At 40.7% G+C, this 26667-nt stretch overlaps 1 protein-coding gene across 2 annotated transcripts in view; it reads left to right on the forward strand.

Annotated features, from left to right (window-relative positions):
- Positions 1 to 26667, forward strand: part of Vwa8 (von Willebrand factor A domain containing 8) — a 322040-nt gene that overhangs the window by 110026 nt on the left and 185347 nt on the right. For both annotated transcript variants that reach the window (XM_041665254.1, XM_041665244.1), the window contains exons 13-17: positions 5460 to 5620; positions 7764 to 7877; positions 18313 to 18481; positions 19460 to 19537; positions 25364 to 25479. In XM_041665254.1, coding sequence (XP_041521188.1) covers positions 5460 to 5620; positions 7764 to 7877; positions 18313 to 18481; positions 19460 to 19537; positions 25364 to 25479 — 638 coding nt within the window. The remainder of the gene's footprint in view (positions 1 to 5459; positions 5621 to 7763; positions 7878 to 18312; positions 18482 to 19459; positions 19538 to 25363; positions 25480 to 26667) is intronic.

Raw genomic sequence — 26667 nt, forward strand, 5'->3', positions numbered from 1 at the left:
CCATCATGAATTTATTAAATTATTAAATTTTGCATTAATAAGATGGATTTATAAAATTAATAATAATGGATTTATTAAATTCATCATTAATAAGATAGCTGACTTGATTAGCTGTAACCAGAGAAATTCAATTTATGGTGTTGTGTATAACAGAGAGGGAGGAAGGTGGAGAAGGGGGAGGAAGGGGAATATGTGTGTGTGTGTGTGTGTGTGAGAGAGAGAGAGAGAGAGAGGGGGGGGGGGGGAGAAAGAACCAATTTTCTTTTTCCAGGTTCTAGGTATTGAACTCAGTTTGACAGACTTATGCAGTGGCTGCTCTTGCCCATAGAGCCATGTTACCAGCCTGAGAGCTTTGTTTTGTGTTTACAAAGTGAGTTTGTAACTAGGGCAGATCATCTAATAGACCCTAGTGGTTTCCATGGATAGAGGTGTGTGTCTGAAAACTCAGTGGCTGTCCACAGAGAAGTTGCCAAAACAGTCATGGTTGTGAGCCAGCATCTCATCATGCACATAAAAGTAAATATTTGTTTCTATGTGAAAATGAGAAGTTCTTTAAAAGAACTTGAAGGGAAAAGAAGCATAGGGAAGTTTATCAGAACTTTATAATAGATGGAAAACTTGTTGACACACCCTGTATTCTAACCATTGCACTTGCTTAGGTTCTGTAAACAGGGTTGTTTATTATATGCTGTGTTTATGCAATCCTTGTGTGGTATTCTTTCATTGACATGGACATAATCCCAATTTTAAAGTTGGATGCTTTTTTTATCAACGAATCTTGATGTATTCCTTTATTCACTGAAATCCCAGAGGTTCTTAGTGTTTATATGGCTGCTAGGATATCTATGTCTATATATCTATATCTACAACTATATATCAGTATTTATAGCTGTCTCTTATCTATATCTGTCTCTATATCTATATAGCTATGTCTTTATCTATATCTATGTGTTTGGTAGACTTAGAAAGCTTACATAATTCTGGCAAGTTTCTTTTAAAAACCAAAATAGTTGGTAGTATGCACTTATCAAAATACTTACCAAAATAAGAAATAACAAATGCCCCGTGTTAATATTTTAAGTGGATAAAGAATTATATCCGCCGGGCGATGGTGGCGCACGCCTTTAATCCCAGCACTCGGGAGGCAGAGGTGGGCGGATCTCTGTGAGTTCGAGACCAGCCTGGTCTAGAGAGCTAGTTCCAGGACAGGCTCCAAAGCCACAGAGAAACCCTGTCTCGAAAAACCAAAAAAAAAAAAAAAAAAAAAAAAAGAATTATATCCACCTAGAGATATTCTTACTTTAGGACATTTAAAAGACTTACGTGTTTTTTATTTTATGCGCGTGAGTGTTTGCCTTCATATCAGTGAGTGTACCATGTGCTTGCCTGTTGCCCATAGCAGCTCGGCACAGCATAAGGTCCTCTGGAACTGGAGTTACAGGGGGTTGTGAGCCACTATGAGATCCAAACCTCAATTCCATGGGAGAACCTAGAGTGTTCTTAGTTACTGAGCTGTCTTTCCAGCCCCTAACTAGATGGCTTTATTTCTATGTGTATCTTTAAAGACATTTTGCAGTAGCACTGGCAAGTAGATATGACTAAGGCCATTTTTAAAAACTTAAGTAATTTATTTTTTGTGGCATAGTTAACATCAGACACTACTTTGTGACTTTTAAATTGAGGGTTTGGTTTGTAAAGTGAGCCTTGGACTTGTGTAGTTGGCAGCTCTTCACTCTGAAATCTGCCCATGGATTGTCAAGGAGACCAGCTTTTACTGTGGAATCTCCTCTCCTGAAATTTATTGCTGCCTTTGCAGTGAAGTGTCTTCCCCACTCCCCCACAGCATTGTCTGATGTCCCCAGTCAGGTGTCAACTCTGGGTACCCCTGCAATCATGGGCATGTGTTTGTGTGTCACCACACATCTTGTGACAGCTTTTATGTTGGAATTACAGTTTACATGCAAATTGTAATTGTTCTTACACTGTATTTTGTATGCTTCCCATTTTGTTTTAGTTTTATAATCCTTAATATGTTAGCAAATCTTTGAAAGTCAATTTAAGTGCCTTCTGTCAGCTTTCTGAGTTCATATTTGTGGGAAGAATATGGCTTATATTTAATCCCAGCACTTGGGAGGCAGAGGCAGGTGGATCTCTGATCTGAGTTCTAGGCTAATCTGATCTACATAATTGAGTTCCCAGTCCACTGACTAGTGAGACCTATTGTCCGCCCCTCCCCTTAAAGGTGCTGTTTTAAACCTGAGAGCCTCTTCTGTATGTACTTCAGTGCCCTACTTTTGCAAATGCCACTTTAGTTCTTTGCCAAAAAAATTGCATATGCATTATAGTATAAAATTATAGCTTTGGTGTCAGTGTTTATATTCAAAGAGAGATGGTTAACTTTCCTTTATACACTAACAACACACTGTCAGTTTGTTGGTTTTCTTTGATGACATTCTAAGTTGAAACTCATTCTAATCCAATTCCAGCTGCTGGGTAAACAGCCATGGTTTTCTTATTGGGCTAATGATTTGTGTCTGGGGCTCTTAAAAGCATGTTGGAAAAATTAGCTAAGACTGTGCAAACATTCTGAAGACACCAGAGACATTATTGCTTTAAAGTTCAAATCTTTATTCTCAGATACATGAAGTGCCAGTGATGCTTCTTATTAATATGATTCCATTTTCATGGGCTTTCTTTGCTTCAGATAGCACTGTTTAATAGGAGATGTGTGGGGATCTTCATGACATCTAAAAGGAGGAGCTGTGTTTAAGTTAGACAATGGACGCTTTTAGTGCGCTAGATTTTATGTCCTGCTTTAAAGTTTTTGAGGAAATACAGAATAGGAAATGGTTGGGCTCTATGATATCATTAGGGCTATTTTTATTCTCAGAAGTTCAGAGGTTTTAGGAACGAGAAAATATATACATTCATTGTTCTTATAATTTTATTAATGTGCTTCCAAGATGTCCATAAAAAGTAAGTTTAAAAAAGTCTTCATTTTTCAATTTGCCAGCATGCATATAGGTAGGAAGAATAAGAAAAAAATATATATGTATACACATGTACATATGAATTCCCGATTATGCATATCTATATTTTGAATAAAAATATGAAAACAATTTCAGATAATTAAAAGCCAAAAACACCATACATAAAAACAGTTGAGGGACTGCAGAGATGACTCATCAGTTCATAGCACGTGTTGCAGAGACTTGATCCTCAACACCCACATGGTGGCTCACAATTATCTATAATGGGATCTGGTACCCTCTTATGGTGTGTAGATATATGCAGACAAAGCATCCATAAACACAAAATACAGAAATGAATAGTTATTTTTAAGAGAACAAACAAGATGTAGAAAAGCCATTAGATTGTGTTGTTACAGGTGAGTGTCAGTGATGTGGCTGCTGTAAACCATGTGAAGACGCTTGATAGTAAAGTGTATGGGGCGAGGACCATATGGGATGTTTTACTATCATGTGCAGAGTTGTGATACAGGATTTGATGGTTTGAGAATAAAGAATTACCTCTACTGCCAACATATACACTAACAAAACCCTGAGCTTCTTAAGCCAGCGGCAGGGCATTCCTCGTCTCATTTTTGGGACAAAAACAAGATTAGAGCTGAACCAGGCCCACGTATTACCAGTTTTACTTGCGGACCAGGACTTTCACATGGTGTCCATTCACTTCTTTGCAAATGTGTTTGGCTGCCTCCGTCCAGCCATCACTTCTCTGAGTTGAGCAGCAGTGGGGTTTGTTGTTGTTTGGTTGTCGTTTTCAACAGGCTCTCACAGCCGCGGCCAGGCTGGGATCATGCCAGCAAGCTTCTGCGTCTTCCTGCGTGTGGGATAAGCCCTCTACCCAGAGAGCTGGCATAGAGTGCTTAAAGAAGGGCAGCCCACGCCTCTGTCTCCTCACCTTTAGTTCATGCCATTCCGTTATGCATCGCGTGGGTCCTCGTACAACCTCATAAGTTCTATTAGCATAAGGACAGGCGTAAATAAATGAAACACAGGTTCACTTTAACTTCATTTCTTATAAAAGAGTGTTGCCTCAGAGGCATAGCAGAGCTACAAATGCAATATTAATAAAAGCTGGGAGGTTAGATCTACTCAGTCTGACTCTTCAGGAGATGGAACCTAAGCTTATTAATTTCTCCAGCTATTTCTGGAATATAGCCTAGGTTTGAAGCCCTGTGCTAAGGTATGTGCTTATTTTGTGCCTCTGGGACACTATGTGATGTGACTCTGTAGTGAATATTTTGTCTGGAATAATTAATGTTGAGAATTTTAAGTTAATTTGTTCTAATACTAAAATTTAAAAGATTGTATGCATGTTATGTATATATACTCATATGTTTGATTTTTAAAATAATTTTATTATGAAAATGATCTACTTGACAGACTTGATTTATGCCTAATTTTTCCTGCAGAAGAACAACTTAGGACTCAGTAGCACAGCCCCTGGGGGAGAGCGCCCCCATATTCCTTCTCATTGATGATATAGATACATTTAGTCTTGACTGTTGTTAGCTGCCATTGACAGCTATGAAGCGATACTACCCACACAACTTGTATAAAATTTAAATTTCTAGTACAATTAGAAAACACTATTACCCCCTCAGAGCTCAGGGAACCTCTCAGAGGAGGAGGGAACGTGTGTAAGAGTCAGAGGGGATGGATGGCACCAAGAAAACAGGGCTCATATGAACTCAGAGACTGAAGCAGCGAGCACAGGGCCTATGCAGGTCTGGTCCTCTGTGTGTGTTATAACTTTCAGCTTGGTATTTTTATGGGACTCCTGAGTATATGAACAAGTGTCTCTAATTCTTGCACTTGGGGTTCTTGGGTTGCCTTGCCCAGTCTGAATGTGATGGATTTGTTTTATCTTATTATATTGTATTTTATCAAAGAAGAGAAGACACTATTAAACTGTGTCTTAGTTACTTTTCTATTACCCTAACAAAACACCATAACCAAGGCATCTTATTTAAAAAAAAAAAAAACAAAAAAAAAACCATTTAATTGGGGACTTTCTTGCAGCTTCAGAGGGTGAGCCCATGACCATCGTGGTGGGGAGATTGGCAGCAGCTGAGAGCTTGCATCTCATCCACAGATAAGAGAGAGAGAACTAACTGGGAATGACTGAGGCTTTTGAAACCTCCATGCTCACTCCCTGCAACACAACTCCTTCAACATGGCCACATCTCCCAATCCTTCCCAAACAGTGCTGCCAACTCTGGACCAAGCATTCAAATATATGAACCTATGGCGTCCATTCTCATCCAGATCACCACAAAGAATAAAGCCAAGTATTGACATCTTATCAGAAACAACCTTTTAAGGTTGTGGGGTTGCTGGATTCAAATGTTATGTTTAAGAATGTCTTCATGTGTCTGTAACACCAACTCTGTGTGTTCTTTGCCGTGCCGTGTGTGTGGTGACTGGCTTTAGGATATGACAGCACGTGACCTGCTACAGCAGCGGTACACACTCCCCAACGGTGACACTGCCTGGAGATCCTCACCCCTTGTGAATGCTGCTCGGGAAGGCAAGCTGGTCCTGTTGGATGGCATTCACCGGGTCAACGCTGGCACGCTAGCTGTATTGCAAAGGTTTGTGTCACAATCAATCTCTGTGCCAACCTACTCTGGGTTATGCAGATCCTGAGGAACTTACAATTCTGTGCTCAAGTTGAATAAAGCATTGTTAATATTTTTGTTATAAACTCATGATTATAAGGCAGCCAGATTTGCTGTCTAAGAGCCTAAGGAAGAAAGCCCATAGGCAGTGGTTTCAAAAGGCTTACTTCTACACATGGGGTAATACGAGCATCAAGTCACACAGCTGAAGCAGATGTGATTTTTGTCCTAACTATACTGCTTAGAAATCATCCCAGACCTTTTCTGGAGTCTGAGCTTGTAGGATTTTTTTTTTAACTTTTGAGACAAAGGTTTAATATAAAATTTATATTTATTTTCTTATTTCACTCACTTGGCGTGGATATGAACATTTCTGTAACTACCATTTTTTTTGTTTTGAATGTGAAAAATTGTCCACACATTTCAAGAACTCTAGAATCCTAGAATCTAATGTTGGAATATTCTCTGTGTGTAATTTCTGTGGAAAATATTCATAGCCTGTGTCATTTAAAAGGTTAGATGCTGTTCATTCCTTTTCTGCAGCATGACTTTTAATCTGACTTACTGGGAAGTGTCAAATAAATGAAATGAGCTATTTCTTCAACTAGCTAACCACAGTTTTTATCGCTGACAAGCTGCAGATTCTAAGTGAAATGAAAGATTCCAAATGTGTTTTATTAATCTTGATTCAGTTTCTGTGGGTTTAAAAATAGTAATCACGAAGTTTTAGTGATTTACCGCAAACATTTCATAGACTTGCAATTTATTTTTCTTCTGCTAAACATAGAAATGTGAATACAAAATAAGAAAACACTCTGTCCCCTCTTGTTGACTGTCTCTCAGATATCCGACCAAGTACAAAAGAGTGCTGCATGCCTGCACTGTGCCTTGCAGGATGGAACTTTAAAAATACGAATGGTGTAGGCTGACTTTGCTTTCCTGCCCTGGTTTCAAACCACAAAAAACTGACATGGATACTTAATTATGAATGCTTGTTGGATAGCTCAGGCTTATTACTAACTAGCTCTTACATTTTAACCCATTTGTATCAATCTATGTGCTGTCCCAAGGCTTGTGGTATTTACCTCTCTGGCATGTCTTCCTTACTCTACACCTGGCTGGCTACTCCTCTGACTTCACCCTTCTTTCCAGCATCCTTCTAGTCTGGCTTGCCCTCCTAATCTCTTCTGCTCAGCTGTAGACCAGTCAGCTCTGTATTAACCAATGAGAGTAATACATATTTACAGTGTACAAAGATTGTTCCGCAGTAATGCCTGGCCTTCATCCCCATCAATTCTTGGAGTTCTTAATCCAGGCCAGAGTTTTGAACATGGGCATTTTTAAATACTGCCCAGAGGAGCTAACTTACAGTCTAGACTGAGAGAAATGATGTTGAATATCTTATTTTATATTAACTGTTCAATTTTCACACTAAATCTATGAGGTTGGCCTTAATTGTTTTGCCTTAATTTTCTAATAAAATTTAGAGAGGTGGAATGGTTCTCCCTTCTCTGATTATTCAGTAGGTTAGTGCAAAATTGGACTTGAATACAGATTGGACTGCCTGTGCCCCAAACTTCTGCATTAGTCTTTGACCTTTGCAGTGCCTAATGGGAATGTCTTATGTTGCATGGGAAGCTAGGTTACTTCAGGACTCCGCATAAAATTGTAGTGGAGTTATTTTGTTTTAGAGGCTTTTGTTATTTTAAATCCTGCAGTTTTAACAGTAGAAATATTTGGATACTTTCCCACAAGAAGTTACATTGGATTCAAGAGTGTGTGATAACTGGCTTGCCCATGAATGGATGCCCCAGGGTTGACCTGAGACACTCATTCAGCTGGTTCTTTTTGTCTCCTATTTCCTCCTTCCCTTCTTCCAGCCTCTTCTCCTTCATATTAACCTCTGGTATTCAGGATAGCTTCTCTGTTGACAAGAGTTCACTATATCTGCCAAGGATAACATGGAATGGTACTGACCAAGTTACCATTGTGAAAAGTACATATAACAAAACTGTTAGGCTCACCTACCCACAATTATAGGCACAGTTAAGTATTGGCTGAGTGATTTTGCCCCTCATAATGTTGTTAATTTGTCCTCGTCCCCTCTCCCCTTCAGACTAATCCATGACCGCGAGCTCAGCCTGTATGATGGATCACGGCTTCTGAGAGAAGACAGGTACCTGAGCTTGAAGCAGAGACTACAGCTAACGGATGAGCAACTGCAGGACAGGTAATCTGGAGTACGTTATTCTCCTGAGGGTTGTTTTTATTTTTTAACATTTATTTATTATGTGTACTTGTAAAAGCTCACATACAGAAGTCAGAGGCTGACTTACAGGAGTTAGTGCTCTTCTTCCTCTAGAGTCGTGGAGATCAAACTCATATCCTCAGGCTTGGTAGCAAGTGCTTTACCCTCTGAGCCACCTCGCCAACCCTTGAGTATAGTATTATTAGCTCTAATTTACAGCTACGTTGAAAGTAACGTTCTTTATTTCCAGCTGAACTAGGGCCAAGCAAAACAAAAACTGAATAGTTTAGTTTGGTGTCTTGAGTGGGTATAGCCTGACATCTAAAACCTGAGAGTTGTCCAAACTGTACTCTATATTCTTAGTCTGCTTTCAAATAACTGTCTCAACTGTATTTCTAGAAAAGTAAGCCAATCTTACTAGGAGTCGTGAGCATCTCTGTGGGTATCCCCTGAGGCACATTGTCCCTGTGGCTTTCTTAAAGTTCTTCCTAGGTATAACAGTCAGATGCAGTGGGTGGGATTTGACTTTAACTGGAGGAGGAAACAAAATGAAAACATTTAAAATAGGCAAATAGAAAAAGTTAGGGCCAGGAAAATCTGTAAAGTACTGACTGCATGGGCTTGAGGACCTAGGTTTGGGTCCCCCCAAACCCATGTAAAAAGTGTACATAGTGACTTTGACCCCAACATGAGACAGCAGTTTGAGAATGGAGACAGCAGATTTCTTAAACTAATTGGCTAGCCGAGCCAAGTAAGTACAGTTTCAGGTTCAGTTAGAAACCCTGTCTTTATACATAAGCTGGAAGCCAGGGCACAGCTGTAGATGGACCTCTCTGAGCTGGAGGCCAACCTTGTTTCCATAGTGAGTTCCAGGCAGTCAGGGATACAGAGCAAGGACTTGTCTCAAATAATAAAGTAATAAAGGGAGGGAATCAGTTGAGGAAAGTTGGCTGTCACTGCTCTGACACATGCACCTGTACTAACAAGTATATACATATAACACATGGCCCCCAAATAAAAAAAGATTAAATACATACCACACATATGTTCCTTACTACTGAGTTAATATTGGTTTGCTAAAGTGTCATAATGGTATTGCGATTATGAAAGGAAACCTTACCTTTACAGGAGATGCTTACTGACATAGAAAGGATAGATAAGCCTGTGAAAAGAAACATACCAGAGGGCAAGGCAATGGCCAGCGTGGGCAAGAATGTAAGCTGATAAGCTCTTAGCACTCGGGAAGAGTTGGAATGAAGGACTTGAGTGATTGTATATAGATAGCCTTTGCATTGGAAGAGAAATAGTTTTCAACAACATATTTTCTCCGTAGACTAGGCTTCTCTCATGTCATCCCCATGTTAGGACCTCCCATTGGGCTTTGCATATTTGGAGACAGGTACATTGTGGGTAGGCGGGAAGTGGCTATGATGATGACCACATCCTCACTTAATCTAACCTGATGCAGTGGAAGCTATGCCTTTCCCATATCAAAAACAAGAAAACCCTCCAAACCCAGTGAAGGATATTAATCACTGATTGTGCTTTTGAATTTTTGCCTTGTCAAGGAAATGTTAATTTCTGACTTACCTAGTTTTTTTTATTGATTTTATTGAGTTCTACATTTTTCTGTGTGCCTCTCCCCTCCCCTTCAACCCTCTTCCATGTTCCCTATGCTCCTAATTTACTCAGGAGATATTGTCTTTTTCTACTTCCCATGTAGATTAGATCTATGTAAGACTCTTAGGGTCCTCACTGTTGTCTGCTTACCTAGATTATTAAAGAATAACAGTCGATTTTAGAACTGCTTATTAAGGTGTACCTTATCAATTCTCACAGCTTAGAAGTGGCCCAGTTTGAGTTTAGGTCAGTAAGTCAAGGAGCTCGCCCTCATTCCATCTCTTGGTCCACAGCGCTCAGTGTGTGTGCATTACTTACATGTGAATCATGGTCGGGGAAGAGTAGAGATTTTCAGAAAGATGAATCAAAGTAATTGAGCAACAGCTCCTGAGCTTGCCAGGCAGTTTTCCTTAGGACGTGGGGAGCCCCGTGCTTCTGCCAAATCTCCAGGAAATGATAGCCCTTTTCTGTGGAAAGGACCTATGTTTTCTCTAATAGTCATATTAAGTTTTGCAAACACTTTGAGGAACACGGTGGCCTTTAGCTTCTCAGAGGTTTCCGCCTTGACCACCATCAGTTGTGTGTCTTCCACGGTGCACACCCAGCTCATCTTTATCTCTGACATCACACTGAGAAAATGAGGGAGGCCCTGGAAATACTTTTCCTTACAGTTAAAAAAAATGTTTCTGTGATTTCCTAAGGTCAGACATACATGAGACTTGAGCCAGATAGAAATTCCAAATCATTTTATGAGAAACCCCAGTCCCCATCCTGAATTCCATGACTGCCTCTCATGTCCCACTTCTGGTCCTAGAGGTTTTCTCTTCTAATTCTAGCAGGCTCTTTTGATGCTTGCCTCATGTCATCAGGAAACATGCGTCACTGCTGTTTCTTGACTTGCCCGTGTTAGGAACTACGTGTTGATTTCCTGCACATAAGGTGGAGATGCAGATCTTTGTGCCCCTCTCTCCTCACTGCACACACTTATTTCCATCCCTTCTTCTCCTAGTATTATTGTATTTGTTGGGAATTTTATTGAACTCTTAATTTTGTCAGGACAGTGTAGGGACTATAACTGAGTCATTCAATGTTAAAGTAGATTTTTCTCATACACCCTTTTCGTCTTCCCTAAAGTTGGGAATTGCCTCTGTATGAAAGATTTAACTGTAAGTAAAGAAAATGGAGCTAACCGTCAGAGCAGAAATCTGTACCATACTGATGTGAGATCACCGAGGGAGGGGCCCTCTTTTCTCTGTGTCAGTCACCTTTTTATCCCAGTCGCTTCTCTCTTTTGTGGAACTCTTCAGACACGCCCTAGTTTGTGATTCCATGTTCCATCTGGTGCATAGTCTTCCTGTGGTACACCCTGAACTCCTTTTACATCCGTAGCTCCTGGGCCATCTAGGCCTTCATCTCCTTGGTTTCCTGAGCTTTTCATTATTTAGATGGTAGGTAGAACCTCCTGGCCAGAATGTCTAGTTTTTCTTCTTTTTTATGTTCTATCATCCATTTGTTGTGTTTTCATTAAATTTTCAGAAGCAAGAAGTTCGAACAATGGTCCTTTCTCGTCTGAAATTCTTGTACCTGTTAAGGGGATGGAAGGACAGCTCAGCAGTTAAGAGCATGCATTGCTCTTGCTGAGGACCTGAGTTTGATGGGCACTTGTAACTCCAGTTCTAGGGGATCTGGTATCCTCTTCTGACCACGGAGGGCAGCACACTGAAGAACACACACCCATGCATGTAAACATACATACACATAGTTAAAAATAACATGAGTTATTAAAATACTCTTGTCAGCTCAAAAACAATTTGGATTCAATTCTTGTTTATGAAAAATAGGACTTACTAACAAAAAATGCTTGATTATATATAGTTATACATTTTTAAAGTTGTAAAGATCTATTCAGGCTAGCAGAAACTAACATGAAGATGTATTCTTGCCTCTTTGGCTTTGCTAATTTTGTTATACTTTAGCTATTTAGACAAACTGAGTCATACAAGAAGCTGTGATATTCTGTAAAGGTACCCTATGAAAGGATCAGAAATAGCTTTATTTTTCTGGACTATATTGAAAAGTTTATTTTGATACCCAAAATGAGGGATCTTCAATTCCACTTTTTAAATATTTTTTAATATTTATTTATTTATTATATATACAATATTCTGTCTGTGTGTATGCCTAAAGGCCAGAACAGGGCACCAGACCTCATTACAGATGGTTGTGAGCCACCATGTGGTTGCTGGGAATTGAACTCAGGACCTTTGGAAGAGCAGGCAATGCTCTTAACCACTGAGCCATCTCTCCAGCCCTTTAAATAATTTTTTAAAATTTTATGTTCATTGGTATTTGCCTGAATGTATGTCTCTGTGAGGGTGTCAGATCCACCAGAACTGGAGTTACAGACAGATGTGAGCCTTCATGTGGGTGCTGGGAATTGGACCCGGATCCTCTGCAAGAGCAGCCAGTGCTCTTAGCCTCTGAGCTGTCTCTCCAGCTCCCTTCAATTAAAATTTTAAGGCTCAGATTTAACAGGGATAAAACTGTAACGTTCTAATCTTACAAAAGCTACTGACTTGTTTGTAAACTATTAAAGGTAATTAAGCCATGCAAGTTAGTAGTCAGTCACCTTATTCCTTCATGTGCTCAGAACCACACTTGTAGTCATGCTGGGTACAAATGTATTCATTTAGAGACAGGTGCCAGCCTTCCGTGTTGCTGTCATGCGGGAGCTGGAAACAAGTAACTAAAAACTGTGCTGTTTAAAACCAGGTGTGCTTGGTAGGTGAGATGACGGCCTCAAACCCCAGAGAAGTCGGCTTTTCTAGTAAACCTGAACCTTTAAGCTTGTTTACCCAGCCCGTGTCTTTCTATTTAGGACAGTGCCACCAGCACAGACATTTTGGGGGTAGACAACATCTGCCTGTTGAATGTCTAATTGTTTTCCTTGTCAGTATCCCTCCTTTGTATGCAAGCAGCAGTTATTTCTTCTGATTGAAAGCAGTTCTTGTTGATCACAATACCGAATCTGCTGTACTCTAATAGTATGGTAAATTTCTTTACTTCTTCTTGGCTATTTTTCATTTAATATGGTAACTCCTTCCTTTCATAGTCTACATCGGTTTCATCTAGATCAGTTTCATCCAAATCAGTTGGCAGTATTTCTTCCAGGGTTGTTCTTGGGTAATGCGTTTACATGTTAATGTGTTGTGATTGCCTAACAGCTTGACTCAAAGGACATCATAGAGTATAAAAAGGCAGAAATTTGTACTTAGTGGGGAAATTCACTGCTTTCACAAGCTGTGCTTGTGAATAATTATGACTCATTATCTGGCACGAGTTGATTCTTCATGTTGTCCACGTCTAGCACTCTGGGCATTAGCATGTAGGGTGGAAGTTCATGACCTATGTTACCTGACCTTTCTTTCTGTACTATTTTAGGTGACTAACGATCTGAAAGCTCTGTTTTTACTGTGTTTAAACAAACTCACTTTTGTTTTGATTTATGTCTTATTTCCTTATGGGAGATTTTTAAGAGAAAAATATTAGAGAATTGGCAAGGAGGTTTTCTATTGTTTAAAGAGGGTTTTGGAGGGTGGTCAGAGGTAGTGACTCAGCATAGCGCCAGTGGAGTAGCTCCTATAGTCTTGCACAAATAGATAAATCTTAGAAAGAGGTTTCTGAGGACAGTGTCTTCCAGTGTGGGGAGCAGTGCCTCTCAAGGGGTGACTGCAAAGCTCCTGGTTTTTTTGAATTTGAGTGGCTTAATGGTAATGTAGATCTAAGAACATCTTTCCTTTTCAATCCAGTTGAAAATGCATGTTCCTGCTTTGGTTGGAACAGTTTTCCTGCCTGTGTTTGGAAAGCGTCTTTAGACTGTCAATAGCAAATGCTTTCCAGTTGGTTCATTGAGAATACAGTGTCCCACACGCAAAAGGGAAAGGTGGAGTTGGCACTCAGGAAATACCTGGATCATGGGACTTTAGTCTTGTCAGGAGTCTGTCTTCTGTGTTGCTTTTGTTTGTTTCTAATATCACAACCCATGGTTCCTAGTAGAATGCTTACTTAGTTTTTGTTTTGTTTTTTTGATGCATGTTTGCCTACATGTATGTATGTCTACCATGTGAATGCCTGGTATCCATAGAGATCAGAAGAGTTCACTAGATCCCCTGGAACTGGAGTTAGATGGCTATGAACTGCCATGTGAGTGCTAGGAAATGAACGCGGGTCTTCTGCGTGAGCAGTAAGTGTAACTGCTGAGCTGTCTCTCCAGCTTCAGTAAGCGTTTTTGAATAAGTGACTAATCTTAAACTGTGATAGAGTTTTGAATGCCATGGAAAAGTGTTTGGTGACCTTTTAGGATAGCATGATTTCCTTAATAAATGTTATATAAGTCTGTTGATTAGGAGTACCTTGATGTACTTTAATAAAATGATGCCCTGATGACATAGAGTCCCAGAATTAACAGTAATGGTTGTAGGCCACCAATCCATTCAACTTCATGCCATGAACCCTGTTTCATATAATGGTATTTATCTCCCTCTTTGTTTACTAGTTCTTCCCCAAGTTCATACCCTTGATCATGTCAGAGTGGCCAGCAGGGCTTAATATTTTTCTCAGGCAGTCATTCCTAACCACCTTTAGGAATGTTAGAATTTTCTTGTGTTGTGATGCCTATAATGCAGGGACATAGCAATTAAAAACAGTGTGATGACCACATATATCAAACACCAGCCACACCTACATTTCTTTCAGGAAATAAGGACCAAAATAGAACTACTACTTTTAAGGAGAAAAACATACTTTTTGGGAAGCTGGAGTATAAAATCTAGGCTACTAAATGTGTTCCTTCCTGCTGCGGCCGATACAGAGAAGCAATATAGATTTGTGGCCTGTTCCTGCAGTACTTAGGTATGCTCTGCTGGCTTTCATTTTTAGTGAATGCTTTGTTTTTATTGACTGTATTAAATACTGAAAACAGTTCACAGTCTCTCTTTCCTATTATTTACTGATGTATCATAACAACGTTTGAAGTTCTTAGTAGAGTACACTCTTCAGGCCTGTTATACTTACTGGTGGAAGACAGTTATATTATGAACATTCTGTTTGATCCTCCTAGAAACTGTAACATTTTTTAAACATTTAGTTCATGAAAGAAATGAACAAATTCTAGAGAGATCCCAGATTTTATTTTTTGTGTTTGAGTCCCTACACACAAGCTTTTAGGAAATTCTGATTTTTGAAACTAATCCTGAACACTTTTATGGTCGAGGAAGAATTTTTAAACCCCGTCACTGTGCAGTGTGTATTTCCCTTTTATTGTGTATTCTGTTTGTCTGTTGATGCAGAGAATGCAGCATCTCTAACAGATTCATCCAAGACCAGGTTGACATTCACTTTTGGACAGGAGAATACTTTTAGTTCTTATCCAGATCTTCACGAGTTGTCCTAAGTCTAAAGACTTAAGAAAAGAGTCTTTTGATCATGGTAGTTGGATGTAATAACACACACTTACTTATATGTTATTTTCTGTCTTCCATGTGCATTAGGAATGTATTCATGCCGTGTAGTTCCTCTCATGGACTTGACAGGACGTGTAGCCTGTGTTCAGATCTGTGAAACTTGTCAGTTTTGATAGGAGCATTAGTATTGTACCATTTGGTGGCCAATTTTAAACTCTTGTAGCCCACAGTCCGTGTCATTATAGAAACCTTCTGTGTTAGTTTACTAAGTTATTTAAATGCATATTCAACCAAGAGGTAGTATCACTCCCTTTGAAAGACTGGGGCTTATTGAGATCATTCTTTGTCAGTGAGGCTTTGTTTAGGTGCAATTGATCTGTGGAACTGCATATTTAGAATATGCCATTTGATCGTTTTACAAATGCTTGTGAATTCATTATCACAATGAAGACAATGAGCAGATCTATATTCCACGAAGTGCCTTTATACCCTTGGTAAGGCCTCCCTTCTGTCCCTCTCAACCTCTCTTCTCGTTTCGTAGCTTGTTTGTTTTTAAATAATTAACATCACATAGTATGTTTCCCAGCTTTTCTACTCAGTTTCTTTGAGATTATCTTTGTTGAGTAGCAATGGTTCATTCAATTTTATTTTACGATTATGATTACTTTTAGTTTTTTGAAACAGGGTTTCTCTTTGTAACCCTGGCTGTCCTGGAACTCACTTGAGTAGATCAGGCTGGCCTTGAACACCATCGATCCTCCTACTTCTGCTGAAGAAGTACGAGGATTAAAGGCATAGCCTGCTTCATTTCATTTTATGATGAAGAACATTGGAAAGGATTTACATTCTCAAACTTAACCTGTACCCACAAACATATTAAATCCAGTAGTCTTTCAGTGTTTAAAAAATACATTTTTACCTTCTAAACTTTTTAATCCTTGGGAAATGATACATGCTTATCAGAAAGGAAAGCTGCATCTTGACTTTGGATTTGTTGTCGTTGTTAAATTCTGACAAAGTTGGCCTAACCTTACTTCTGTATATTTAGAGTGCTTGTTTGTGTATGTGAAGAATTATAGCTTCTTCAGCCTTGGTTTGCTGCTTCACCTTGAAGTTTGTGGCAGATTCTCCTTGCTAATTTACAGACTTAGGAAACTTAGTATCAGGAAATGGCTTGCTGTGTAACTGTTGTGTACAAGAAATCCTTCGGGAGAGCCTAGAAGATTGAAGGTCCTTCTCATCCTGTTATTCAGGGGTTTGGAGACTGTTTTTATCATCAGCATGGACTTCTCTGCCCTGAACATGAGTGCAGTCTAAATAGGTTGCCTTCAGATTGGCCAACTCCCTCCCTGCAATGCTTGTGAGAACCAATAGAAGAAAGCCAACTGTACACAGTGTGTGTCCAGGCTGTGACCATCACCATATCCATACTCAAACCACCCAGCCTGCCTCGCATCAGTTGCTCTGCTGCTGACTCTGCAGCTTAGCTGTGCTGTGTGTCCTGCTCCTTGGTTCAGACTACACATGAGGCTTCCCCTTGGGAGAACCTGTTGGATTTTGGCTTTTATTCCCCTATTCACTGTCCCTCGTTGTTCTAAGTGAAAACTGTATCTGAGCTTTAATTTTCTGCAGTTAAAGCAAGCTCTGTACCTTCCCTACCTCCTGCCCAATCCCTGGCTAGGAGTCAGAAGGATCATGGATGAATCCAGGATTGCTACTGAGCCTCAGGAAGTCACCTAGTTAGCAGCTACCTTAGCTGAAGAGAAATGCGGTAGCCTGCCTTTTTAGCTTGCCAGTCTCAGGCTCTCACGTAATAATGCCCATCTGCCATAGTAATAATGCCCAACGAACCTGAGACACTGGCCTGTCTTCAGAGCATTCAGACCCAGGACATGTGTATCCCTTCGCTGCTTTCCAAGAACAACTTTTTTTTTAAATCATCTCCAGGCTCAGCTACGACGTACATACATATGCACATCATATATACATGCATACATCTTTAAAAACAAGATACAGTGAAGCGAAATACCTGAAAATTTGTAGTAATTCATTCAATCTTATATTTCAGATGGCAGTTTCCAAAGTTGATCCCCCCCTCCCCCCCGGTTTACAAATAATGATATGGCCTCAAAGTTTTCTATACTCGTGACTTAGTAGAGCTGCCCTCTGTCTTGATGCAGCTTTCTCCTCCCTGAACTCTTCAAAGTTCTGACTTCCCCCACGCCCACCCACAGAGGCTCCAGCTTCCATGTCCTGTAACTCTTCGCTGCTGCGGTCGCCAGTGAGGGGACATCACTTCCGTATTTGTAGTTTCATTTCCCTCACACCCTTGGCGAGCACCTGGATTTGTAGCTGTTTCCTCTCAGCAAGAAATATATTCCCTCTAAGAATTACTGTTACTGGTTATTTTTAGTAGGATTGATAAATTCCACTATCACCCATCTGGTTGGATCATAGTAAGAGGAATTTATTCTTTAACCTCCAGACACTCAAGTGTTTCAATGCCCAGGAGAAGTGCCACCCCCTTCGTCCTCTGTGTCCTGGGATGGTGGCATGCTCCCACAGATTTCCTAGCAGACATCTCTAACAAGACCAGTTTTAAAATTCTAACATGATCGTATCAATGGCAAAAGAGTAGTATTTGAGTTCAACTTTTTTCACGTTTTTAATTACTAAATATTCCCTAGCTGATCTAATTATAAATTTAATATGACCCCATACGCTTTACTTAAATTGTCTATATTTTAAGTCTTCCCACCTCAAGTAATGCTTTTTAGCTTCTCTATGGTTTGTACAGAGTGGGCATGTTGAGAAGGCTTGGATGACTACATAAACAAGCAGGCTCTATGTGATGGGTACGAACTTGGTGTGATTTCATTTCATGGGATTTCGGAGCTAACACATTACAGAAATGAGAGCACATGGAAGCAGTGGTTGTGGGGGGCTGGGTTTCATAAGCACATGTTGTACTTTGATCAGTGATTTTTTTTTCATTCTCTTACTCTTAATTCCAGTCTCTTACTTTTAAGTCTTGGGCTGTTTGTTGTTGTTGTTTTTGTAATTTTTTGAGATAGGGTTTCTCTTAGTACCCCTAGCTGTCTTGGAACTCACTCTGTAGCCCAGACTAGCCTCAGACTCACAGAAATCTACCTGCTTCTGCCTCCCAAGTGCTGGGATTAAAGGTGTGCGCCACCACTGCCCAGCCCAAAGTCTATTCTTTGGATAACAACTTCGTCCTTATTAATAGAATGACCATCTTATTGCTGAGCTCCGTGCCTCACGACCCAGTTTCTATTGCAAATGGTTACATTTTGTTTTCTCCCTCCCTGCTCTAGATCCATTTTTCCTATCCACCCCTCCTTCAGAATCATCGCTTTGGCAGAGCCCCCCGTCGTTGGAAGCACCACACAGCAGTGGCTGGGACCAGAATTCTTAACCATGTTCTTTTTCCATCACATGAAGCCGCTTGTGAAAAGTGAAGAAATCCAGGTGATAAAGGAAATGGTAAGAGTGAGGCCCGTTCTCGCCTGCTGTCCCTTGCTGCTCTCGCTTGAAGCTGCCCAGATCCCTGAGGACTGTAGTCCCACAGTTTCCTGACTGGTCACTGAGGCTCCATAGTTTCTGTGAGAGCCATGATTTCAATGTGCACCTTAGCCCGGTGTCACATTTGGTTACACCATGCCATTAATATCTTTCTTACTCTGTTAAATTGAAATATTAACTTATTGCTTAAATAAAAAATTTTCAGTTATAAATTTTTATATGCATTAAATTTTATTATAACTAAAAGAAATGTGCATTGTTTGTGCAGATGTTCTTCCGAGTTTATTGAGTTGATCATAACCATCAAATGGGTTTTATTTTTAATTTTGTACTGGGTGTCACTCTGTAGACCATACAGGACTTGAACTATTGACATTTCTTCTGCCTCAGCCTCCCAAGTGCAGAAATTAGAGGCCTAAGGCACCACATCTTACAAGTATTTGTTTAACAAGTCTTTGAGAAAGAGAGACAACCTGAGCATCCACTTTGTACACAGGAGTCCTTTAGGCCACGCCGTAGTCAGATGTATTCATGTCATATAATATATGGCTGAAATCACACCAATAATTAGGTAACTAGTATAAACTGGCATTCGCTGTATTAGTTTGGAGTTCGTAAGAAAATGCCTCACTTAGATCTGAAGAATTGTGTTGCTAACAGAGCAGGGGCTAGTGTTTGCTGGTGTGCTAGATGCTGGTGTCCTGCCTGCTGTCTGGCTGCCTGCCGAGAAAAGATTGGGTTCTAGCCTTGGTTTTATTTGCCTGGCTGTTTCAAAGAATGCCGGGTCTCAGGTGTTCGCTAAGAAGAAGAAGTAGCAACTTCATTCATGACTGCAACATGAACCATGTACTCCGGAGACTTGGTTAAAACATTCTTCTAAAATTCTTTGCTGAATTGTCTCATTTCTCCCTGTCTTTCCTTACTTTTCTCATGAAATAGGTCCCAAATGTACCTCAGGACGCTTTGGAGAAATTGCTGTCAGTTACACACAAACTCAGGGAGACCCAGGATCCGACAGTAAGTCTGGGCTTGCCCTGCACGTTTTCTGCTGACCACCTGCTCTGTTTTTAGCTGCTGCTTTTCTCCCATATGCGGTGCTTTGCCTTGTGCTTAGTGTAACCCCGATGTCAGGGCCTCGAGCATGGTTGTAACTCTTCCTGGCTCAGCCATGGATAATGACTTAGCTTTAGAGGGGTCCTTAAGATCTTGGAGCTCTGCTCGTCCCTCCATCCTATGTATAGAGGAGCAGCCTCTATTTTTTAAGTTCTGGCTTTAAACTATTGCCTATGCCTTTATCTTCAGCTTCTACTACATTTTTGCTAATAGATTGGGCTTCCATTTCAGGAGAAAGACAGTCATTCTCTATTAAAAAAAATGGGGGGGGCAGGGTGGTGAGAGAACAATTTATAGGAATCCATTTCTCTCCCCCATGTGGGTTCCAGGGATAGCCTTCGGGTTGTCAGACTTGGCAGCAGGGCACCTTTACCCACTGCAAAGAGCCATCTTGTTCACCCAAGGGCAGTAATTCTCTCTTTGCTTTTATCTATAAAATGTGAATACCAGCATCTTCGTCATAAGAAGGGTACAATGATTAAGCATAAGCGCATATGTTTTAAAATATCCACTTAATAGCTGCTTAATAAGTACCAACTTATTGTTGTTGTTGTTGTTATTATTATTATTTTGTTTTTTGAGACAGGGTTTCTCTGTAGCTTTGGAGCCTGTCCTGGAACTTGCTCTTGTAGACCAGGCTGGCCTCGAACTCACAGAGATCCACCTGCCTCTGCCTCCCAAGTGCTGGGATCAAAGGCATGGCCACCACTGCCCAGCTGAATACTAACTTCATTGACTGTTGAACTGGCTACTTCGGGATCATTATAAACTCAGCGTATATATCTGTCTCTTAAATAACTATGCTTAAACTTGTTCCTTATCTCACTGCTGACTGTTAATCATCTCATCTTAATCTCATCTGCAAAGACAATTGACCCATAGAAAGTAACATTCATAAGCTAAAGCAATTAGTTTGTGCATGTGCTTGCCTGTGTGTGTGTGTGTGTGTGTGTGTGTGTGTGTGTGTGTGTGTGTGTGGACATGGATGATTTTCCCCATTGTCACAGTTCTCCTGCTAGTTAACTCTAAGACCTCATCTCATCTTTCCTCATTACTCTTCAGCTTTGTTATTTTCTTTGCTTTTTCTAAGTTTTAAAATTTATTCTTTAATAATTTTTATACAAATACAATGTATTTAGATTATATCTCCCTCACTCCTTCCAGCTGCCACCTCTAGCTCTTCCTGTACCTCCAGTCCCCATTCCAACTTCATGTCATTGTCGTCATTATTTTTCTTTTCTTCCTCTTCCCCTCGCCCCCCTTTATAACTCACTGAGTCCAATTAGTGCTGACCATGTGCACATGGCTGTTGGGTACCATCCACTGGAGTGTGTGTGTGTGTGTGTGTGTGTGTGTGTGTGAGAGAGAGAGAGAGAGAGAGAGAGAGAAAGAGAGAGAGAGAGAGAGAGAGAGAGAGAGCGCATGTATGTGTGTGAGAGAGGGGGTTATCATTTAGGACTGAGCACTCCCAGTTACTTATTCTCTACCTTTTGAGCATTTTTTAATTTCTAAACTAACTACCATCCACTACATGAAGAAGTATTTCTGAGTAGAGGTAAGGCTTGCACTAGTCACTGGACATAAGAACAAATATTTGGAAGCTAGATTGACATTATGCCCTTTTAACCCAACAGTAGTCGTAGGGCCTGTGACTTCCACAGCCCCTAACTCTGGCCAACTGTGCAATACCAGATCTGAGTTCCCTCCTGTGGAATAGGCCTTGTATCTAGTCACAGTGCTGTTGGCTGTCCATAACAGCCACGCCACTGCTGCCTCATTGCATGCATCTCACCGGGCTGGGCGTTGTCATTCTCAGGGCTCACAGCTGGGTAAGACTAGTGAATGCTTTTCCTCAAAGCACATTCTGGCCCTGTGAAAACTAGCTAGCAGGCAGTCTTTCCCGTTCTTGCACACACTAGTGCCTGCCTTGAGATGTGACATGTGGCTTTTCCTCACCTCAGTGGCTTTAGGTTTGTTCCCTTGCCCCCTTAGTTTGCTCAGCTGTCACATTTCCAGCCAGTCTTTTCCAGGTCCCTGTGATTCAGAGGTGATTTCCTTGCCATGTCATTGTCATCTTTCCCCCTGCCTCAGGTCTTCATAGAGCTTATGACCGTGGTCACCACAGACATGCCTTAGTCACTTTGTGGTCTGCCCTTGGGTGTTTCTTTGCTTGCTATACAGTCGGTAGTTAGCAGATACCTGTTAGAAGACTGAATAAGCAAATACCCATGTTGTCCTTGGAGTGGTCTTTGCCAGTGCGTTTCCAGAGTTCCTCCCGTTCTGCATACTGGTTAAGGCATCCATTGCCTTTGTCTGTAGATTGAGGACAGCACACGAAGGGTGACTCGGCTGCTCTGCCAGTCCCATTGCCTCAACTGTTGCCGAAGCCCCTCAGCTCTGCCTACACTTAGCTTGGTGCTGTTTTAACTCTAGCACCCATTAAAATGTCTGCTTTAGAAATGCCTGGAATGTCCTTCCTCTCCATTAATGTGTTCCTCTGATCTCTATTCTGCTAGATTGCAATCTCAGTCCCCTAAGCAGAAGTTACTTGTGCCTCATGGTCTGCTTTTGTGACCCTAGCAAATACCCAGGACACTCACTGACTGATCACAGTTACCTTGAAGCTTATTTTTAGCTCTTCAATTAGAACTTCAACTCCCCAAGCTTGTTCAGTCTCCTCTGACTTCCTAACCTGGATCCTGACAGATAATAGATACTAAAATCCTTGGGGAATGAATGGAAAATTAATTAATTACTAATATATTAAGGTATCCTCTCCGGGTGCTTCTCTCCTGGTAGTGTTACATTTTTTTTTATAAGAAAAGTAATTCTTTGAGAATCAGAAAAGAAACATTATTTTCATTTCTTATGAGATCTTTTGTAATTTTAAGCAGTTGAGGTACTAATAATTGTGCTAACATGAAAACCCTTTAAGTGTGCTCTTAACTTGCATAACCATGGTAACCAAAAGAATGTACTTCACACTCTAACCCTCCTTTCTGCAAGATAAAGTTTCAGTTAGAAATTTGATAATGTAATGTTAAATACACTAAGACTTTTAAAATTAAAGCACATGCTGAATTTTTAACTGAAAGCCCAAGAGCATGAGTTACTGAGTGATTTATTCACCACTGACATGGCTCAACAGAAACAGTCCTGGTGTTTTAAGCAATTTTGTTGTAGTAAAGAAGTCAGTGCTGTCCAGTGAAGGAATTACTCTTCTTGGAGCTTGTAAGAAGATGTCAGGGAAGCCGGGCGGTGGTGGCGCACACCTTTAATCCCAGCACTTGGGAGGCAGAGGCAGGCGGATCTCTGTGAGTTCGAGGCCAGCCTGGTCTACAAGAGCTAGTTCCAGGACAGGCTCCAAAACCACAGAGAAACCCTGTCTCAAAAAACCAAAAAAAAAAAAAAAAATGTCAGGGTTGCCTGAGGTGAGGTGGGAAGCCCACGTAGCATTAGCTTACAAGACTGTGATGTTGGATCCTAGGAAGTTCCCTTAGTTTACTATGACTGTTGGAAGAGTCATGTTGGGGTCCATTTGTCAGAGACGTGTGGTTAAAATAGGAACTTTTGATAATCTGAGAGATTACGGATGGGAATTCCTGAATTCCTGAATCCTCTGCTTTCTGGAATAGTAGTCAACACAGTCCTTTCTTCTTCCTTGTTTGCCACTTAGCAAGGATTGAGGTAGTTTGCTGCCACTGTTCTTTCCCATCTTGGTGTCACAGTCATCCTGCAGGTCTTTTTGAGGACCCTATTGAAGTCATCCTGCAGGTCTTGTTGAGGACCCTATTGTCCTTCTGGTCTCAGTTGTCTCTAGCCCTCTTTCCACACTATTGACAGTCAAGTCAGGCTGTAGAGCAGTGTTGTTTTGGTAAAGCTCACACACTGCTCTGCACATAACACTGCTGCTGCCATTAGAAACGAGGCTCATGTCATTCATGGAGTCATTCGTGATCCACGATTATTTGAGAGCAAGCCATCTGGAAGGTGGCATGGTAGTCAAGCTGACAGCTCAGGACTACTTTAAGCCCTGGTAGCGTTTGTCAGTGTGTTTTTCTTTTAACTTATTTTAGCACTAAAGCATTGTTATTTTTAATTGAAGTGCATGGTTATTTATATTTAAATATTCTCTATGTCTAGAATGCACATTTATTGAAAACTAGTGTTCAGGATTCATCAAATGTTTGTGTGTAAAGAGTTTGTTGAAATTTGTTTAAAGAGGGGGAAATATTGGAGACTTTGGTCTTGTTCCTGACCCGGTCCCAAAAGGGTGTGTAAGTCATATTGTCACTGAAGCAAGACACTAGTGGCAGCAGACCCACATGCCATAGAGCTGTGACGTGCTTGACAGTGGATCATCGATGCTCCGTTTGGGGGTCTCACAGCGCTCACTTCATGCAAGCATGTCTTGGACAATTTCTCTTCTCCGTTTTGAGCCCTTTAATCCTCAGGGTCCCTTTGCTGCCCTCATCACCCCTTGTAACAGTTCACTCTGGCCTGCAGTGCCCCCTCAGGTCAAATAGCTTCAAATGGGTTTCATTCCACTGGCTCAGTTAAACCATGCTGTTGATCTGAGCTGTGAACTAGGTCAGTAATCTGGTTATTATTAGATTACTATAATAATTTAATTCACTAAAATTATGTCAATGCCTCTTTGTGAATGTGTCTGACTGCTTTTGCTGTGAGGAGGCCGGTCTGGCTCATCTGTCATTTGTGGGGCATCCTTATCTCTGTTATTTCTGGGGCATCCTTATCTTTGTCATTTGTGGGCACCCCATCATCTCTGTCATTTGTTAGGCATCCTTATCATCTCTGTCATTTGTGGGACTCCCCCATCTTCTCTGACATTTCTGGGGCACCCCTATAATCTCTGGCATTTGTTGGGCCCCCAATTATCTCTCTGATTCTGGAGGCAGCCCTGTTTTTCTGACCTGTGCTAATTGCTGTAGAATCATAAGGGACGATGCTGTTAGTGTCATCTTAAAGATGAGGAAACAGCCTTGAGAAATGAAGCCAAAAGTCAACATCACATGCCTCATGAGAATCTGACTTGTCTAAGTGTGAAGCCAGTGAGTGGTAATGTCTCACTGTGCTGCCTGCCAAGAGGATTTCACGCTCAAGTCGACGGGTAGTCATGAGTGCCTACCAGGGCCTTGGCCCTGTATTAGCCACTGCAGTAGTGAAATTTGGGGCAAGTGGGGATAACAAAATTATTCCAACAGTATTAAGGGCTCCAACAGCAATCTGCCACTGAGGTGGTAAACCAGTTGGCATCTTTGTGGTCAGCAACCTACACTGTCCACAATTCCTTTCTTCTGTTTCAGAAACCACAGATTTGCTTAGAGCTCTAAGCATTTTCAGAATATCTTAACGAGTCAGCTGTGTGAAGAAGAAAAGCCAGAATATCTGATTGTACGTAAGGGATGTCTGTGAGGCAGGTGTAACCCGCATTTAGAACAGCCTTCCCATCTTGCCTCCCACCCCACTGAAAGACTGCAATTGAATTTAATTGATAAACACCTTCTATAGAGTAGTAAAACTATCCTGAAGGCTATCTCAAGTGTAAGTTGGATTCTGTTCATTTTTATTCACAACTCATTCCTTGCATGTATTTAAGTTTGGCCTTGTCCCTCAGGAGTAGTGAATTGTACTGTGACCTCCATCTACACGGTGGGCAGGAACCAGCTGAAGTGAGACTCTTAGCAGACTGTCTCTGCCTTTTCCTAGGCACAATCCCTGGCAGGATCGCTCTCCACCCGGCAGCTGCTGCGAATTGCTCGCCGGCTGTCGCAGTATCCCAATGAGAATCTTCATGATGCCATTACTAAAGCCTGCCTTTCCAGGTAACCATATTTGCCTTTTGCCACAGTTCAAGTCTCTGACCCTCTTCTAGAATGGTCCCATCAGCTGAAGTGACAGTCTCTGTCCACAGTCTGTGTTGTATTAACCACATAATGTTTCAGTCTGGCTCTGTTATTAAAATAGACTTCATATGATATATTCTCCTAGGCATAAAGACAGTTTTAAGATACCTTAGTGGTAGAGCATGCCCTGAGTTCAGTCACTAGTGCCAAAACAAAATAAGAATGAATTGAATACATTTCACAAGTATTTTATAAATGGAAAAATGGTTTTAGTCTCTTCCTTGGATCATACAATAGTAAATACGTGTTTGAGATTGCATGCTTATTCATGGGTCTTCTGCGCTAGGTTCTCTAAGTGTTGTGTTGCTACTTCCCAAATTTGTTCTGGAACTTTTTGTCTTGATAATACTGATTCTATAGCTAAATTTAATAAAAGTAACACCTTTTTAGTGTATACTAATAGTTTACATACCAATTGGGAAGTGTTTATTAAAAATTGGCTTGCAGAATTTTCTCACAAAATCATGTTTGTATGAAGTTATTTAAAATATTAATAAGGGCCGGAGAGATAGCTCAGTGATTAAGGGCACTAGATGTTCTTACAGAAGAACCAGGTTCAATTCCCAGCAACCACATTACAGCTCACAACTGTCTGTAACTCTTCTGGCTTCCTTGGGCACCAGGTACACATATGGTACACAGACAATACAGGCAGGCAAAAGCAATCATATATGTAAAATAAAATTTTAAAGAGAATATATTCTCTAAGCTGATGTGATGGTACATGCTCTTTAATCCCAGCACTAGGGTGGTGGGATCTCTGGGTTGAAGGCCAGCCTGGTCTACAGAGGGAGTTCTAGGACAGCCAGGGCTACACAGAGAAACCCTGTCTTGAAAAACAAAAAATTAATAAGAAATGATTAGTAACATTTCTCAATAGGCATAGAGAGTTTTCTCTTAGATTATTCTTATATACTTTAATCCACTATTTTCATTTCTTTGATAAGATTATTTTAATCATATTAATTATGCTTATCATCCACTCATTCCTTGATAAGAAGAATTAAAAGGAGACTCTGATTTGGTTTAGAAAATTGTAATTGTCTTTTGTAACACTTCAGTGTACTAGACAGCCTTTCTTGTAAACACCTTGTGCTGTGACCGGAC

The sequence above is a fragment of the Microtus oregoni genome, unplaced genomic scaffold (genome assembly GCF_018167655.1).
Source record: "Microtus oregoni isolate MIOR12 unplaced genomic scaffold, Mior012 000001F_ref0000356, whole genome shotgun sequence".
Lineage (NCBI taxonomy): Eukaryota > Metazoa > Chordata > Mammalia > Rodentia > Cricetidae > Microtus > Microtus oregoni.